This window comes from Myotis lucifugus, unplaced genomic scaffold, assembly GCF_000147115.1.
Source record: "Myotis lucifugus unplaced genomic scaffold, Myoluc2.0 scaffold_300, whole genome shotgun sequence".
In the NCBI taxonomy this organism is placed as follows: Eukaryota; Metazoa; Chordata; class Mammalia; order Chiroptera; family Vespertilionidae; genus Myotis; species Myotis lucifugus.
In genome coordinates, this window is record NW_005871348.1 from 603,073 (window position 1) to 620,355 (window position 17,283).

The following is a 17,283-nucleotide window of genomic DNA, read 5'->3' on the forward strand; positions in this document are numbered from 1 at the left end:
CGTGACTCATCCTCTAGTTTGTATCGAATGGCCCTTACCGAGCATCTCAGATAATCATATTCGTGCGACATTGAAGGCCACTCTTTTAAGTAATAACTAGGAGGTGTGGGGGGCCGGGGTCCAGGCGGCGGCGGCGGCGGCGGCGGCGGCGATCCTCAGTGTCCGCTCGGCTCCGGCTGCGGCTCCCGCCAGCGATGCCCCACTCCGTGACCCTGCGCGGCCCTTCGCCCTGGGGCTTCCGCCTGGTGGGCGGCCGGGACTTCAGCGCGCCCCTCACCATCTCGCGGGTGAGTCCGGTGGGCACGGGGCAGCGGGGCGGTCCTGGATCTGAGACTTGGTCCTCGCGATCCACCCGGGACCCGGATCCCCGACGTTCCTGAGGCTCGAAGGCGAAGGGTTGGCCTGGGCGACCCGCAGCATATAGAGGAGGCTTCCCGGCTGGGCAGTGTCGCCCCAACCCCTTTTCCTCCCTTCTGCTGGGCCTGCCTGCCTGTCCCTTGGAGGAACACCCCACGAGTTCACACATCAGCCTTCCTGCTGGCCGCATTGGGGGGCTCGCTGCAGGCCAAGGAAGGACCGCAGTCGCGGGCCAGGGGTTTGGACAGATCTGCAGAAGCTCGGCAACCCTGCTTAGACTGAACCCAACCTAAAGACTTGGAGCTAAATGATTGGGAGTCCCCTCCCCTTATCAAAGGTCCCTGCCAGCTGAGCTGGGGTCCTCCCTGAATCTGAAAAGAGAAAGCTCCCCCACACTGGTTTGGGGCAGTCTCTCATCGGTGACCTCGGGTGACCTAAGGGGAAGACACAGGAGGAATCTTTGGTTTCCAGGAAAAAGAGACTTGACTCTAAGCTTGTGAGACCTCTCCCCTCAAGGCAAGGGGCTGGGTTAGCCTCAGCCCAGTTTCTCAAGATTCCAGGACCACGGCTCTGCCCCAGGCTCAGGTCAGAAGAGGGAGGGAAGGGAGCACAACCCCGGGCTGCCCTGCGGCTAATTTGAGGACAGAGAAGCAGAGGAGAGGACTCGGGCCCTATCAGAGGGGGTGCCCATCCTGGGGGAGATGGGATCCTGACCCAGCCTTGGGGCACCGTAGTTTGAAGGGCCCAAAGACGGGACTCAGACTCAGCCCCTGGGGGTCCCAGCCTAAGGGACAGAAGAGGAGAGAGCCCAGGCCCTGCCCTTGGGGGCTCCCAGTCTGGAGGGAAGGAGCGGAGGGCATCTGAGAGTCACCCCTTGCGCCCACACAGCTGCTTTGGCCTTTCAGGGGCCTGTGTCAGGGAAACTGAGAATCACCTTCCCCCACCCTCCTGCCACCTCTCGCCATGGGGGCTGGACCAAGCTGGCTGGACTTTCAGACACTTCTTTCCAGTTCTTGGGAGCGGGGTGGGCACCCGGTGGAGTGTGGAATCATGGAATCCCATTTCTGGGGGCCGGGGTGACAGGCAGGCCCAGCTGTCCTGGGAGGCCTCCCACATCTGCCCTCACCCCACACCACCAGGTCCCTGGGGCTGAGTGAGGTAGGCCGGCTACATATCCGGGAGCCTTTCATCTCCCACTTTCCTGAGGGAGCCCTGCTGGGGGAGGGGGGTGAGCATCTGTGTCTGCCTGTGTATGTCATGCTGTGTGTCCACAGAGGTGGGCTGGTGGGGCGCTAGACTAGCCGGTGGGCCAGGCATCCTGGGTGTGAGGCTGCTGACAGGCTCAGTGGCGGCGGCTGACGGCCACAGGCGGCAGGGAGCAGAGACATCTGTTGCCCACGCGGCTGGCTGCCTACAAGGAAAGGCCTCCACACGTCACAGCGGCAGCAGCGGCCTTGTTTGGAACTGACAGTGATGCAGGCCCCTGGCAGGCAGGCAGGCAGGCTGGGAGATGGTTTGCCTGGAAGAAACCCCCCTTGTCCCCCAAAGTCACATGGCAGCCGCTCAGGCCCGAGGAGCCAGGATGGCTGAGCCTGGGTTTGGGTGGGATCTGGGGAGATTTATGGGGCTGGGGAGGCACAGGCCACAGCTTGCCCAGCAGAGACCTCAAGGGCAGGTTTGCAGACACTGAGGATAAATGGGAGTGTCCTCACCCCGGGGGTTCAGGACCCAACCCTCTCGTGCTTCCAGGGCCTCTCCCACCCAGAAGGGACAGCTACACTCAGACAGGGAGGAGGCTGGCAGCCTGGCAGAGCTGGGACCTTGCAACCTTAGCTCACAAAGTCTCAGAGAACATTGTCCAGGGCTCCTTCCTCACAAACTGCAGTGATTGCTGGCTTGGGTGCATCCACAGTGTTCCAGGCCACACCCTGAAGGGTGTTGGTCCCAGCTCCCCGGCAACTGGTGCTGGGAATGAGCATCACTGTGTGCCCGACGCCCCATGGGAGGTTTTCGCCCTGATTGTCTCAAATAGTTCGTTCTCACAGCAGCCCTTACAAGAACTCCCTCTGGCCTTACATTATTGATGGGGACACTGAGGCTCCGAAAGGCTAAGGTGTGGTACCCTGAGAAGCAGAGCAGGGACAGGAATCCAGGCCTTTCTGGAGCTGGCTGGGACTGTTTGGAAAATATGGCACCTGATCTCTGGCTCCTGGCCCGTCCCAGCCTCTAGGCTGGGTGGAGTGGAGCCGGGGCTGGGGAGGTAGTAGCCGCTACAGGTAAAGGGGCTGGTTTGTGTCCCAGCCTCCCAGCTGACTCACTGCTCCCCTCTCCCTCCCTTCTGTCTGTTTATCCTTCACTCTGCAGCCAGAGGGATCGGCTTGAGTTCAACTCTGTCCTGTGATTTCCCTGCTTAGAACCCTCCATGGTTCCCATCCACCTAGGAGAAATGCCAGATTCTCACCTGGGCCTACAAGCCCACAGGTCTGCCCCAGCTCCTTTTCTGACTTCATCTCTTCTACTCTCTTCTCATGAATGATGTTTCAGCCACAAGCCTGCTTTTATTTTTACTCTCGCTCCCAAATGAGCCATTATACACGCTGATCCTTCTACCTGGGACAATCTCCCTTTTTGCAGAAAAACACACAGTAGTTATGAGCATAGGACTTGGAAGAGCAGTTGACCGGGATTGGAATCCTAACTCCCACTTACCAATTGAGCGTCCTTCTTTTCTTCTCCGGCCTCGGTTATCTCACCCAGCAAATGGGCTCGCCTTCAGGATTAATGAGACAATGCGTGGAAAGTCAGTGGGGAGAGTCACCATTTCCTGGCCTCCCGCCTCTCTGACCAGAACTCTCCAGGCTAGTGGAGCTGGCAGGAGTTCCAGCCACCTCTGCTTTCGAGAACTTCCCCCACCCACGGGGGCCTGAACGCACCCTTGTGCTGGCTGAGTCACCCTGCAGCCATCCCCCTGAGGAAGAAGACTCCTCTTCAGTGTGGGGCCTGGGTGAGGCGCCCCTCCCCCTGGGCCTCTCTTTCTTTGTCTGTAAGTAGGGATGACAATGCCTCCGTCTCACCAGGTGCTTGAGAGGGTGCCAAGAGCTAGTTATGGGTGAAGCACTGAGCCTAGGCCATGTCACAGAGGAGGTATCCGTGAGGAGAGGGGGCCCGAGCAGGGCCTTCGGGAGGGGTGGGATGGAGGACAGGCCTGTGCAAGTACCAAGACCTTATGAGTGAACATTAATGGTGGCAGGTGGCTGCGGGTGTCATGCTCCAGAACATTCCTCAGGGCAGCCTATTGCAGGGTAGGTCAGCTCGGGCAGTGCCCACACCAGGACTCCTGCCAAGGAGCTGCCAGCACCTCAGCATTGTCCACTCACTACTGAGCACTAGAGAAGCTGAACCTGGCCAGGTTTCCAGAAGCCCCCACCCCCACCAATGGGAACAGGGTGTCTGGCAGCTCTGGAGGCGCAGCAGAGCACCCAGGAGGGACTAGGTAAGAATGAGGGTGCCTCACGTCCATTTCCAAAGGCTGTGCCAGGACTGGGGACGGGTGAAGGTCTTCCTAGGCTGCCCACTCAGGCTTTCTGGTGAGCCTGTCCCCAGCCTCAAGTAGCCCTCATCAGGGGAGCAGCATTGTAAGCTGTGGATACCACTTGACCCTCTGGGGTCAGTAGTGACACTGGGGAGGCCTGAGTGAGTGCCTGTCCTGCAGGAAAGTGGGGGGGTAAAATTGTGACCCAGGAATGCAGGCTGGGAACTGGAAGTAGATGGCCCTGGACATACCTGGGGAGGTGATGGCCCAGACCTAGAGGGAGTCACCAGCAATGTTAAGGGAGCAAAGTGGTACAGGGGATGTACAGGGTACGGTGGGAGCCCAGAGGAGAGGCTCCCAGGGGACACAGCCTCTCTGCTGAGACCTGAAGGATGAGGAGGAGTAGGCTGGTCATTAGGACTTGGGATCAAAGGAAAGGATGTTCCAGGTAGAGAACAGCATCTGCAGAAGCGTGGAGGTGAGAGACACCTGGTGCCCGTGAGTACCCCCTGGACATTCCGATGACCTAGAGTGTGGGTGGGTGGAGGTGAATGTGGGGTGGGCACAAGAGGAGACAGGAAGGGAGCCAAGGTCACTAAGGGTTTGACTGTCGGTCAAGGGGTTGCTATGCGATCTGGCTGGGTGGTGTGATTTGTGAAATGTCCATGCTTTGTATGTATCTAGGAGCACATGCATCCCTGTGAGTCCCTTGCATATCCTTGGGCACATGTGCAGGCTGCAGGAGTAACGTCCCGCTTGTCCCAGCCCAGAAGAAGCTCCTCGCATAGGCCCTAACACCCCACCAGGCCTCCAGGTGCTGGAATTGGGGTGTTCAGAGCAGAGGCTACACAAGGCCACCTAGTGACAAATGCCCAGCCATCTGACTTGTCCACCCACAGGTCCATGCTGGCAGCAAGGCTGCACTGGCTGCCCTGTGCCCTGGGGACCTGATTCAGGCCATCAATGGTGAGAGTACAGAGCTCATGACACACCTGGAGGCGCAGAACCGCATCAAGGGCTGCCACGACCACCTCACGCTCTCCGTGAGCAGGTAGGCACAGGGAAGGCTAGGCCAGGATAATTGGGAGGGGGGTGACCTCAGGGGAGGATAAGTTATGGTGGCCAGCATCCTGGGTGTGCTGGGCCTCACAGCCTCTCTGCTTTAGCTCCCAGGCACCCCAGACCTAAGGAGTAGTGCTTTCACAGGGGCCTGGCAGGCACTGGATATGGCGATGACTTAAAAAACAGAAGAAGCCCCCTTTAACGCGGGGCTGGACGTGTGTTGGGAACTTAGGACAAGGGGAAGCAGCCCAACATCAGGGCTTAAATAAGACCTTGGGTAGCCTCCAGAGGGGTGACTTCAGTCCTTTCCTCGCCCCTAAGTGACCAGCTTAATGACCAAAGAGGTTACTTGTCCAACACCTCCTTTAATCCGTGAATCAACTTGATAAAGTAAAACCTACTATAGGCCCCACTCTACGGATGAGACAACTGAAACTCAGAAAGAGTAGAGGGTACCTGGCCAGCGTAGCTCAATGGTTGAGTGTCAACCTATGGACCAGGAAGTCACAGTTCTATTCCCAGTCAGGGCACATGCCTGGGTTGTGAGCTTGATCCCCAGTGTGGGGCTTGCAGGAGGCAACCAATCAATGATTCTTTCTCATCATTGATGTTTCTATCTCTCGCTCCCTCTCCCTTCATCTCTGAAATCAATAAAAATATTTTTTTTCAAAAGGAAGAAAGACTAGAGGGTGCTTAAAGTCCCACAGCCAGGGAGTTGGGAAGTAAAATTTGACCTCTGGTCTCTCTCACTCCCAGAAACTCCATGCCTACTTGGCTGCTGACCACTCCTACCAGCCCCATACCTGCTGTGCCCCAGCTCCCCACTGTGGTCCATGCCTCTGCCCTTGTTACATCTGGATGCCAAGGCCTATGTCATGTTATACAGCCTCATGAGGGGAGGACTGGCAGTCACTAAGCCCCATCTGTGGCCTATAGATGGTCTAGGATGGAAGGTCTACCTGGGGTGTCCCATGCCATGCTCAGGCCCTGGGTCTTTGCTCAGTTCTGATAACAGTCGGCTGGGTCATGGCTGACTGAGATCTCCCTGCCCCCTGTCTTGCCTGGATCCAGTGAAGTCAGACATAACTGCTGAGCTCTGACACATTCACTGATAACAGGGACTTTCCATGACCCCCTGTGGACATGACTGGGAGAAGCCTCCCCAAACCACAATACAGCTAGCCATGTCTTAGCGATGGCAGGAGGGGGTTGATCCATTAAACATGGTGGGAAGGCTTCTGAAGTAGCCCCCATTTGTGTCTGGCCCAGGTCCAGATTGGGGTCAGGGCCCCTGGCTATGCTCTCCGTGCTAAGTGGGTCCAGATGTAAGTCCAGACCTTGTGCACTCCTCCTGGCCCACAGTGCAGAGCCCCAGCCTGGGAGTTCAGCGGAGCTGGTCCTCATCCAGACTCTGAGATCTTAGGTATCCCAGATGACCTTGTGCTCCTGGGCTTCCTTCTCCATAAAGCAGGATCACATTCATCACCCTCTCCCAGACGGAGGTACAGGCTGGCCCGGGGAAACGTCAGCACTGCTCTGCCCACGAGTGGCCTCTGAGGCCACCCCACTTGGCTGGGTTCCTGGGCCCTGACTCACCTCTCGCTTGACTCTTCTGGCTGAATAAGGGAAGCCCTGGTGGTGTTGGGGCTGGGGTGGGGGGTTGGGGGGGGGAGGCTCACAGCAGGCCTGAGTCAGGAGGTTCCCAGAGGCAATGATGTCAGGCAGGGTGGCGGGATGGGGGCAGGGTGGAGGGCCCCCTTCCTGCCTTCCTTCCTTCCCTGGTCATTTGTTCCAAGCCAGGCATGGATGGAGCCCAGAGTCCACTGACCTGTTCCACTCTGGGCGTTTCAGTCCCCAAATGCTGCCTGGCCATGGAGCAGGTGCGAGCACAGTCTCTACTATCACAATTCCCGTCCCAGCTCTGCACTTGGCAACTGCTGTCTTCCACCAAGTGATTTAATCTCAGAGCCCTGAGCTTCCTCGACTCCAGAATGGGGACTGTCTTGTGATCCTGGGTTTGAGTGATGATGATGTACCAAGTCTGCTCGGTCAGGGTGAAAACCTGGGGTCCAGTCCTCACGCACCCTATCCTCAATCATCACACATGTAGATTCTGGGGAATCGATACACAGAGGCCCTGATAATTCTCTGGGCCACCATCTCTTCTCCTGGGCACCTTCTCACCTGTAAGACCCCTGACTCTGCTCTCTGTCCTGCCAGGACCTATGCTATGCTTGGGCCCCAAGGGCCCCCCTCCCCAACATGGGCTCTACCCAGTCCAGCTTCCCTACCTGGCCTCTTGTGTACAGAGGGCTTTTATCTTCCACAGACTTCTCTATAGCATGAGAAGTGAAATAAATGCCCAGTTTCCCTGCTGTGCTTATTTTGTCTGGAGCTCAAAGCCAGGTGTCTAACAATTCAAGCTAACCCCCACTTTCTGGGCATGCTCTGTAGATCCATGACTTTCCTGGCATCAGCTCCAACCCTGGGGCCTTTGGTGGGGACTCTGTTACCCATTATGTGCCGTACAAGATGCTTTTGCACAGCCCACCTTTTGGCTGTCACTTTGCTTAAAGATGGCAGATGGAGTCACCTCCCCAGCCTGAAGTGAAGGTGTGGAGATGCAGGTTGACACATGAAGAAGCCCTTCATTCTGATCTGATTTCTTGAGCCACCCTCAGGGCTCTGGGACTTCGGTGCTCTCTGACCTTCAGACTTCAGACTTGTACTTCTCTTCTGGGCAGAACTTCAGGGAAGTATAAGGCAGATAGCCACATGGGATGTCCTTGGTTTATCCCCAGAGTTCTCAGTGGGTGGAGGCCACAGTGAGAGCTGTGAGTTGGGGCAGTCACTAGGTAGCCTGGCTGAGAGGGCTGGAGCCAGATGCCAGTAGTCATGGTGTTGCCCTGGGCAGCAGAGGTTGGTGCCACAGACCTCCAGACAGCTGTAGGGGAGAGAGGTAGTTTGCAGGAGGCAAAGGAATGGACAAAGGCAAAGGTGAGGACTGGGGATAGTGCAGAGGCCCCAGTTCTTTGACCAGGCAAAGGTGAGGAAGTGCAGAGTGGGTGCGGACTATAGGTCTGTGAGTGGGGAGAGAGGTAGGATTGAGCTGCTGGCCCAGGACCTCAAGAAACCCCAGGAAGTGGATGCAAAGTAGAAACCCCAAGAGGCTTTTGGGGTAGAGTGGAGACATTATTCCCCTTTGGTCTAACTAGCCTCACTTCTTACCCACCAGCCAGTCTAAAGTCCATGCACCCCTGGCCTGCCTTCCCACAGGGCTACTGAGTGGTAGGACTGGGCCCCAGGCCAGTAGCCTCCAGGCCTGTCTGCCCTGCTTGTGTCAGGTTAATGATGTTTTTTTCCCTCCTGAGTGGTGTTTGGCTTTTGGTTTCTATGGTGAAGCAGGAATTTCCTAATGGCCTGTTTCCCATCTGGGCTGGGCAGACATTGGTGATGACTCTGCCGGCATCAGCAGGAGGGAGGCACATCCCTCAGCCTCCATTCCGCCTCCCCCAGAGCCCATGGATGCCTGACCCCCAGGCCCGGCCAGAGGCTGCAGACAGAAGAGGGCTGAGTGGATGAGCTCCCGGCTGATTGATGTGTGAGGCCTGGCTCACTCTGTTGGGAGGTGGCCCTCTTTTTGCTGAGCTTATTTATGTAGCTCCCTCTCTAGGAATCAGACCAGAGAGAGATGGAGTAGCTGGTAGGGAAGGGACACACAGCCCCATCCCAGGTGGGTGGCAAATCTAGAGTCATGTCTCCTTGCCACAACAGCCACCACTCTGGTGCCGGGAAAAGCACTGGGGTAATTTCCTTCTCTGAACAGGGTGTCAGGCCTGGTCCTGCGTGGCTCTGGGCCCAGAACCCAGGCCTTCTTGGTCTTAGTTCCCAGGCATAGTAAGCAGATATATCTGACCATCCTGATTCCTGCCACAGGCCTGAAGGCAGGAGCTGGCCCAGTGCCCCAGAGGATAGCAAGGCTCAGGCACACAGGATCCACATCGATCCCGAGACCCAGGTATGTAAAGACTCAGAGCAAGCCCAGGAAGAGGGGCCAGGCCTGGTCCACAGCTTTAACTGCATTGGATGTCCTCACCAAGGCTCTCAGATCCCCAGGCCAGACTGAAGCAGAAGGCTTCTCTGGGCCATGCCCATGCTCCATTCTGGGCTCCCCAGCTAATGGGCACCTGTTGGGGATTCTGTCTGTACTCCAGGCAGTCCTGGATTCTGGGACTAAGGTGTCTGTGGTGGGGAGGAACTGGGCCAGGCCTTGGCTCAGGGCTACCACCCACCCAGCTGGGTTTCACCCTGGTGCCCATTGATGCCAGACCAGGAGGAAGTCACCAGGCTTGGGGACAGAGTGGGGACAACCTCAGGCTGTGGGCTGACCGCAGGCAATGGGACATTTTTGTATTTCATCCTGGCCTTGAGTAATCACCTGGCCAGAGCCAACCTCAGGCCATAGGGCTGACCTTTGAATGTAAGGTACTTCCATGCCCTATCCAAGGCTGAAATTTTCTCTTGGCCACCCTGGGATTGCATCTAGCAGACTTCCGGCTAAAGGCCTACCTGCTCAGTCACCTCTTCATGTATGACAGGAGTCACAGCCATGGTGCTGTCCTCAAGGAGAGTGAGGGGGGCCAGGCTGTTCTACAACCTCTTTTTGCCATGGGCTTGAGAGGCACCCAGTTGGCAAGACTACGGTATAAAACACCCCCACCCAGCTCAACATCTCTGTGCCACATAGTTGGGCAAGGTGGAGACTGCACTGGTATGTGATGGACTCAGAACTGTGGGGCCATCACCTCCTGGGTGCTTGTGTCCACTCTTGCCATGGAGGCTTTGCTGTACCGGAGGCAAGGGTCTACTGTGGCCTCTCCCTCACCATCTATCCCAGCCCCCACCTTGCCTTTGCTGGCATCCCCGAGGCCACATGCTTACCACATGCCAGCGGGTGCCTGTTCTAGAAGGGGCGAGACACGTAGCAGTTCTGGGATGGCAGAAGCCAGGGGTCTAAGGAGTCCATGTGACTCTGTCAAGAGATCAGAGAGGAAGTGGGAGGGGAGAGGTGACGGGGGAAGGGATGGGGCAGCGTAACAAAGAGGCTCTTGGTGTCCTCTCTCCGGGACTTCCGCTGTTCTTGCAGACTCGTGGCCACACCTGTGTCTCAGAAGCTTGCTCTGGTAGTCCCATGAGCCCGAGGCTCATGGCAGCTGGGGAAGAGGGAGGGAGGGGAGAGACAGACAAATCAACCACACTTGGCCAAGGCAGAGGGGAGCAGCATAGCACAGGCCTCCCACTCATGTGTGAGGCTCGTGCCAGAATGGATAGGACAAAGGGGCCTGAGCTTGCTCTGTTCGGTCTCCAGGAGAGGCTCAGGGCCAGTGGACCTGGGGGGCTGAGGGCTGGGCCCAGAACCCAGGCCTTCTTGGTCTTAGTTCCCAGGCATAGTAAGCAGATACAGCTGACCATCCTAATCACCCCACACTGTCCCTCACTGACCTCTTCGAGGACCAGGCTGCTGAGGCTGGAAGTGAAGGGATTTTCCACAAGCAACAGGGCAGCCCCTCAGCTGCTGCCCGCCTTTTGTACTTAAAAGGTCATGAGCTCCATGGGTGGCGAAAGAAACACCCCCACCCCGTCCCTGCAGGACTGTATCCTCAGTAACACAGACACAGGGCCCATTGTCCCACACTGTCCCCACCCTCTGCCTCCAGGGGAGGAGGGTGGGCCCAGCTGGAGCCCTCAGAGGAGGAGAAAACCACAGTTGGCCCTAAGACCAGCACTAGCTACCCTGGCACGCACGCCCACGAGGGATGCGAGAGGGCCAACAGGAGCTTCAGGCCCACCTTCCATGTAGGGTTATAGGCAACTCTCCTCTCAGGCCTCACATGGGAACGCAGGAGGCACTTGGTCCAGCCCAGAGCGGAGGAAGGATGGTGATAAGGAAAGGTCGCCTGGAGAGGGTGGCATTTAAGCTGAGAACCAGGCGATGGGTTAAGGCAGTGGTTCTCAATCTTCTGGCTCTTTAAATACAGTTCCTCATGTTGTGACCCAACCATAAAATTATTTTCGTTGCTATTCATAACTGTAATGTTGCTACTGTTATGAATCGTAATGTAAATATCTGATATGCAGGATGGTCTTAGGCGACCCCTGTGAAAGGGTCATTCGACCACCAAAGGGGTCGCGACCCACAGGTTGAGAACCGCTGGGTTAAGGCAAGCGTGGTGGAGCAGGCAGCCCTTGCACACTCAGCCTGTTCTCTCCAGACTGGCAGAGAGCTGGAGCTTGGATTCTGGAAGGTGCCATCTACCCATCTGGACTCAGCACCTACCTCCGTCCAAACTGCGTGTCCCACATTTTGACCACAGTCATGTGGGAGACAGTTTCCCCCATTCTGCTCACTAACCCAACCAAGGCTTCAACAACCGGATCAGCAGCTAGCAGGCACTCAGAGTGCAAGCACGTACCAGTGCACCACCACACAGAGAGGAGCAGCCCAGGAATGGGGCTCGGGAATGCCCATGACACCTATTTACCCAATGGGCGTTTGCTGTGTGGCAGGCACTATGCTAAGTGCTTTGTATGCAACTGTCTCATTTTATCCCCACAAGGAACGTATGATATAGAGAGCATCACATGCTCCATTTCACAGATGAAGAAACAGAGGTTCAAAGGTGAAGTGACTTGCTCAGTGAATGAGTGGTAGAGCTAGGACCGAGGTCACCATGGGTGCCCTACCCACCGAGTCCAGACCCAGAGCGGCTGCTGCATGGGTGGCTGTGGAGGAGCAGTGGCTCTGATGACCCTGCAATAGACTCACACCTGCTGGGTGGGGGTGAGTGGGGGGTCCTTCTTCCAGGTCCCTCTGACTTCCCCTTCCTGTTGAAGCCTCCTCTGTACCAGGCCAGCCTTGCCCCCATGGCCAGCCTTGCCCGCCTGCTTGCCCAGCAGACATGCTTAGATGAGAGTGCTCAGGTTTCCCAGGGCTCTTGTTGGGCCAATGGGGACAAGTGTTTTCCTGCTGCTCTTGCCTTCTTGATGGGGGCCCACCTGTGCACCTCTCCTTTGTCGGGGTAGGGGATGTGGTGGTATCACCCCCATTCAGCTGCTGGTCCACCATTCATTACCCAAGCTCCTGCCCAGCTCAGAGCCTGCAGAAAGCAGGGGCAGTCAGGCAGAGCCCTGCAAGCTCAACTGTGCCCCAATGCTGGAGGCACCCTGAGTCCAAGCCAGACTCATTCCCCCCAAGTTAGGCGTCCTTTCCTCCCCACCTAGTGTGCCCGTCCAGACTGTGAGCAGTGGTCGCCAACTGGTGGTCCACGGACCACTGGTGGCCCATGAGGTCCAAAAGGTTGGCGACCGCTGCTGTAGAGCAAAGGGGATATTTAAATGTCACCTTCCAGGCTGAGGCTGAGACCACCTTCATGGCCCCACCCTACAGCCAGGCTGCTCTGGCCACCAACCTCATTCCAGCCACGGAGGCCGCCATCGTCCTCCCCAGGGTGACCAGCACTGGCTCTGTGTATATATGTGACTCAGTGTGTGTGACTAGGTAATGTAGGTGGATTGGTTGGTGTGTGTTGTCTTCATGCACACGTACTTGTCAGAGTGTGTGTGCCTGTGTTCACATTGCTGTGGGCATGTTTGCCTGCAGCTGGGCAGCACAGCCCTGCACTCTGCAGAGACAGAGCTTCCCAGGCCCCATTCAGACCCATGCCCATAAGAAGACTCCTCATGGGCTGAGGAGGCATGTTCAGGGCACTGCTCCCCAACATGTTTCAGCCATGGACATCAGCCTGGCCGTGGCGTAGTGGGCTGGGGAGGCTTGAACCCTGGCCTGCCTCTGCCCCTCATCTGCTGTGCCTACAGAAAGCCACCTTTTTAGCCTGGGAAGCAGGAAATGGGGGCAGAGGTACAAGCCTAGAGGAAGCTGACCTCACAATGGCACATGTAAACCTCAGCCTTCCTCCCCAAAGGTCCTTGGGCACACAGTGATTGGTGACCCTTCCTGGCTAAAGGACAGAAGTTCCTTTTTTGTTTCTAGCCATGGGCCCATCCAGTATCCGGGACAGTTCTGGCAAGTAGGAAGGTTTGGCACCAGGACCACCTCAACAAGGAAGCCACACACACTGGCCTTAAAAGAGTTTCTTGGGATGCCCCTACCCCAACACCATCCCTCACGGGCACTGGTGGTCAGAACCACCACAGGGTTCATGAGCCAAGTCTGAGTCTCCGGTCTGCAGGGTTTTGTGTTGACTTCCTACAGGCATTTCTCACTTCGGGGTGGGGGGATGGGGGACTGAACCAGGCCTAAGGCTCAGCCCTTCCCCCACAGACTCCCTCCCTGGCTGGGCACCATCACCCAGAGATGCCAGAGCAGGGATAGCCAGCTAGCAGCCAAGAAGGCCTGGCATAGCGGAGTGGGTAGCTGTACTAGGAGTGGCCGGAGGCCCTACCCCAGAGGGTCTCCCAGTACCTCAGACCTCTCTCTCTCCTAGGATGGCAGTCCAATGACCAGCAGGCGGCCCTCAGCCACAGGGATTGGTCCAGAAGACGGCAGGCCAGACCTGGGATCTCCTTACGGGCAGTCACCTCTCCTCTCAGTCCCTCACAATGGCAGCAGCAGTGAGGCCACCTTACTGGCCCAGATGAGCACCATGCATGTGTCTCCACCCCACAGGTAGGACTGGACACGTGGTTTTTGCAGCCACACCTAGATCCCATCTTAAGCCCTGACCCCTCAAATCTCACCAGGTTCCATCCTGAACCTGATACTTGATGCTTGGGTCTCAGCTTGCTTGCACACTGACCATGAAACTTTCACCAAACCTCTGAGCAGGCAGAGTGAAGGTTGGCACTGCATCTCTTTTGCCCAGCACTGACCCAGGCAGAGGCCTCCCGCGGAGCCGCGACTGCGGAGCCCACAGGGGCTCCGAGGTGTACCGGATGCTGCAGGAGCCTGCCGAGCCCCTCGCGCCCGCGGAGCCCAAGCAGTCAGGTTCCTTCCGCTACCTGCAGGGCATGCTGGAGGCTGGCGAAGGCGGTAAGACGCTAGCCCTTCCCCCATCTGCCTCCCCACTCCTGGTGTTCGGGGATCGACCCCTCCCTGCGCCATCCCTGGCACGGCCCTTGCCCCGAGCTCCCCAGTCTGTGTGCCGGGGTTCCCGAAAGCCGGGCTCAAGGGCTCAGCCCCACACCCCACAGAAGTGAAGTTTTTCCCTTTTTTTTTTTTTTTACCTCCGCCCCTCCGCACCTGGCTCTTGCCACCTGCGCTCGGGCTTTCAGGGGAGCGGCAGGGACCTGGCAGCCCCCGGAACCTGAAGCCCACGGCCGGCAAGCTGGGAGCCCCGCTGAGTGGCCTGAAGGGACTGCCGGAGTGCACGCGCTGCGGCCACGGCATCGTGTGAGTATCAGCCCCTGCCTGCCCCACCTCGACCCCAGTTCTCCCCTGCCGCGCCCCACGCCCTGGACCCGGCGGGCTCCAGAACCTGTCTCCCAATGCTGCCCTCTGCCGGCCTCCCATCAGGGGTACCATCGTCAAGGCGCGGGACAAGCTGTACCACCCCGAGTGCTTCATGTGCAGCGACTGCGGCCTGAACCTCAAGCAGCGCGGTTACTTCTTTCTGGATGAGCGGCTGTACTGCGAGAACCACGCCAAGGCGCGCGTCAAGCCTCCGGAGGGCTATGACGTGGTGGCAGTGTACCCCAATGCCAAGGTGGAACTCGTCTGAGCCGCTCCTGTAACCCCACCCCCCACCTCTGCTTCTTTTAATGCCCTGTGCGGCCCGTGTAAATATGCGTCTGCCCCTGCCTCTCTAATAAACTCTCTCTGCTGGGCCTCGACCATGTCAGTGCCTTCGCCTACCTCCCTCCAGTGCAGGCCATGGCTCCCGAGTGCCAGCTGTTCAGAATCCAAGAATGTCCTGGGCACTGGATGCAATGGAGAGCAAGACAGGCACTGTGCTGTCCCAGGAGGCCGCAGCCTGGATGGATGGCAGACATGAGTCACAAGTTCTGTTCAAAGGGAGGTGAATGAGGTCTGGGGTGCCGTAAGGTGACGTCATGCCAAGGGATCTGACCTTCGTGGAGTCAGGGAAGGTGTCAGCTGAGAACTAAGGAGGGAAGAGCCGTACAGTGTGAGGAACTGTGTGTGCAAAGGTGTGGCAGAGGCGAGCACAAACAGGAAAGGCCCGGTCTTGCCACCGACATGAGCGCGGGCACCCCTAGCAGCCAAAGGAGGATTGCCCCTCGGGGTGTATGACTGGGGGAGAGAATCTGTCTCCCTGCATTCTCAGAAATCTCCCTTCTGGTGTTTCTCCCTTTTCTACTCTCCCTTCCCCTCTCTCACCACCAGGGGGCGCGCTCAGTGGGGAGGTGGTGAAGAAGGGCGGAGATTTTAGAACACTCGCCTAGGGCCGCACCCTTCAACCTCTCCAAAGTTGAGAGTAAACACCCAATTCAGAGGCCAGTTGTTGTTACAGTGTGTGCGCGGCAGCCTCGATCTTTTCGCAGCTTGGTAGCATGCATCCCGGTAGAGACTCTCACGTTTAAAAAATATTAATGCTACCAGAACCGGGGAACTGTGGCTGCTCCTGGACTCTGGGTCATGTGCAACTCCCTTCTCCTTAGCTTGCTCCGGACTAGAAGCAGCCTTGTTTTTTTAGTCCCGTTTCATGTAGTGAACCCGAATAATATGCGTTTGTGCTGTTGTCAATGTTGTACTATTGCAAACCACAAAAGTCTTATCAATTCACACTCTCACCATCAGCACAGAGCAGTACTCATTTCCTTGCACTCTTGCCAACACAGGACTTCTTTTTTTTTTTTTTTTTTTGCCAATCTAAGTAACATGCGATATGTGGTTGCTTTAAGTTGCATTTCTCTGATTACCAGTAATGAGCATTCACTCAAATATATATTGTGTTTGTGGGTGCTGAGTAAACAGTGGGGAGCAGAATGGTCTTCTCCAAGAGTTCTTGGGGGGAAATGCTCTAAACCAGCGGTTCTCAACCTGTGGGTCGCGACCCCTGAAAATACATCCTGCATATCAGATATTTAAGAATTTCATGCTCTATCGACTGAGCTAGCCGGGCACCCTTCATATCAGATATTTACATTATGATTCATAACAGTAGCAAAATTACAGTTATGAAGTAGCAACGAAAGTAATTTTATGGTTGGGGGGTCACCACAACATGAGGAACTGTATTAAAGGGTCGTGGCATTAGGAAGGTTGAGAACCACTGCCGGTAAACCTTTTACTCTTTTTACTGAGGTTTAACTTCTTTTTTGTTTTGTTAATCCTCACCCAAGGATATTTTTCCATTGATTTTTAGAGAGTGGAAGGGAGGTAGGGGGTAGGAAGGGGGAGAGAGAGAAATGAGAGAAAGAGAGAGAGAGAGAGAAACATTGATGTGAGAGAGACACATGGATTAGTTGCCTTCTCGACCAGGACCAGGGATCAAACCTGCAACCCAGGTACCTGCCCTTAACCAGGAATCGAACCCCTGAGCCTTCAATGCGCATGCAGGTTGATGACCTGACTACTGAGCTACACTGGCCAGGGCTATTTAACTTTTATTATCATTATTTTTTTTATTTCAGAGGGGAGAGAAGATATATATAGAAACATCAATGATGATGAGAGAGAATCACTGATCGGCTGCCTCCTGCACGCCCCCTACTGGGGATCGAGCCCTCAACCCGGGCATGTGCCATTGATCAGAATCGAATCTGGGACCCTTCTGTCTGCAGGCCGACGCTCTATCCATTGGGTCAAACAGGCTAGGGCTATTTAACTTCTTAATTATAGGAAGGAACTTTACATATTTTTGTAAGAATCTTTGTTACTCCCACTGACCTATTTTCCTATTCTTGTGACAAAATCATATTGGTTTGATTACTATCATTTTAGAGTTGAATATGCCCATCTCTCCTCCTTGTTCTTCGTTTACAAACACTTCCAGGCTATTCTTGCACATTTTCAATAGTCAGAGGTTTAGATTCAGAGTTTCAGACTCTGGAAAAAACAAGCAAACAAACCTCTAAACCGTGGCTGGGGTTGCCCTGAATCTGGAGGCTCCCTTGCTGAGAACTGCCGCTGCGCCCTTTTCTCCCAAGGAGTACTGCACTATGATCTGCGCTCACTGTCCATTCTATCCAGGTGCCCAGAACGCCTTCTCCTAGTGTTGACTTCCGTTTTCTTCCTGTTGCTCTGTGCTCCTAGGGCTCCTTCCAACAGCTCCTCCCGCCGCCCTTCCCCTCCCTGCGGGAGCACAGGCCAAAACAGCTGGGCGAGTGTCCTTGAGAAGTGAGACGAGAAGAGC

At 56.3% G+C, this 17,283-nt stretch overlaps 1 protein-coding gene across 3 annotated transcripts; it reads left to right on the forward strand.

Moving 5' to 3' along the window:
* Window positions 1–115: 115 nt before the first annotated feature.
* PDLIM4 (PDZ and LIM domain 4) lies at window positions 116–14,800 on the forward strand. Of its 3 annotated transcripts, XM_014465544.2 has the most exons (8): window positions 182–287; window positions 2,722–2,838; window positions 4,789–4,940; window positions 8,888–8,969; window positions 13,456–13,637; window positions 13,834–14,000; window positions 14,243–14,360; window positions 14,484–14,800. In XM_014465544.2, exons 3-8 carry the CDS (start codon window positions 4,873–4,875, stop codon window positions 14,686–14,688), a joined length of 822 nt encoding a protein of 273 aa, XP_014321030.1. In that variant the 5' UTR covers window positions 182–287; window positions 2,722–2,838; window positions 4,789–4,872; the 3' UTR covers window positions 14,689–14,800. The 3 variants fall into 3 exon arrangements, with proteins under 3 accessions (XP_006100208.1, XP_006100209.1, XP_014321030.1); XM_006100146.3 differs by lacking the exon at window positions 2,722–2,838 and having other exon boundaries at window positions 116–287; XM_006100147.3 differs by lacking the exons at window positions 2,722–2,838; window positions 14,243–14,360 and having other exon boundaries at window positions 137–287; window positions 14,484–14,554.
* The last annotated feature ends 2,483 nt before the right edge of the window (window positions 14,801–17,283 follow it).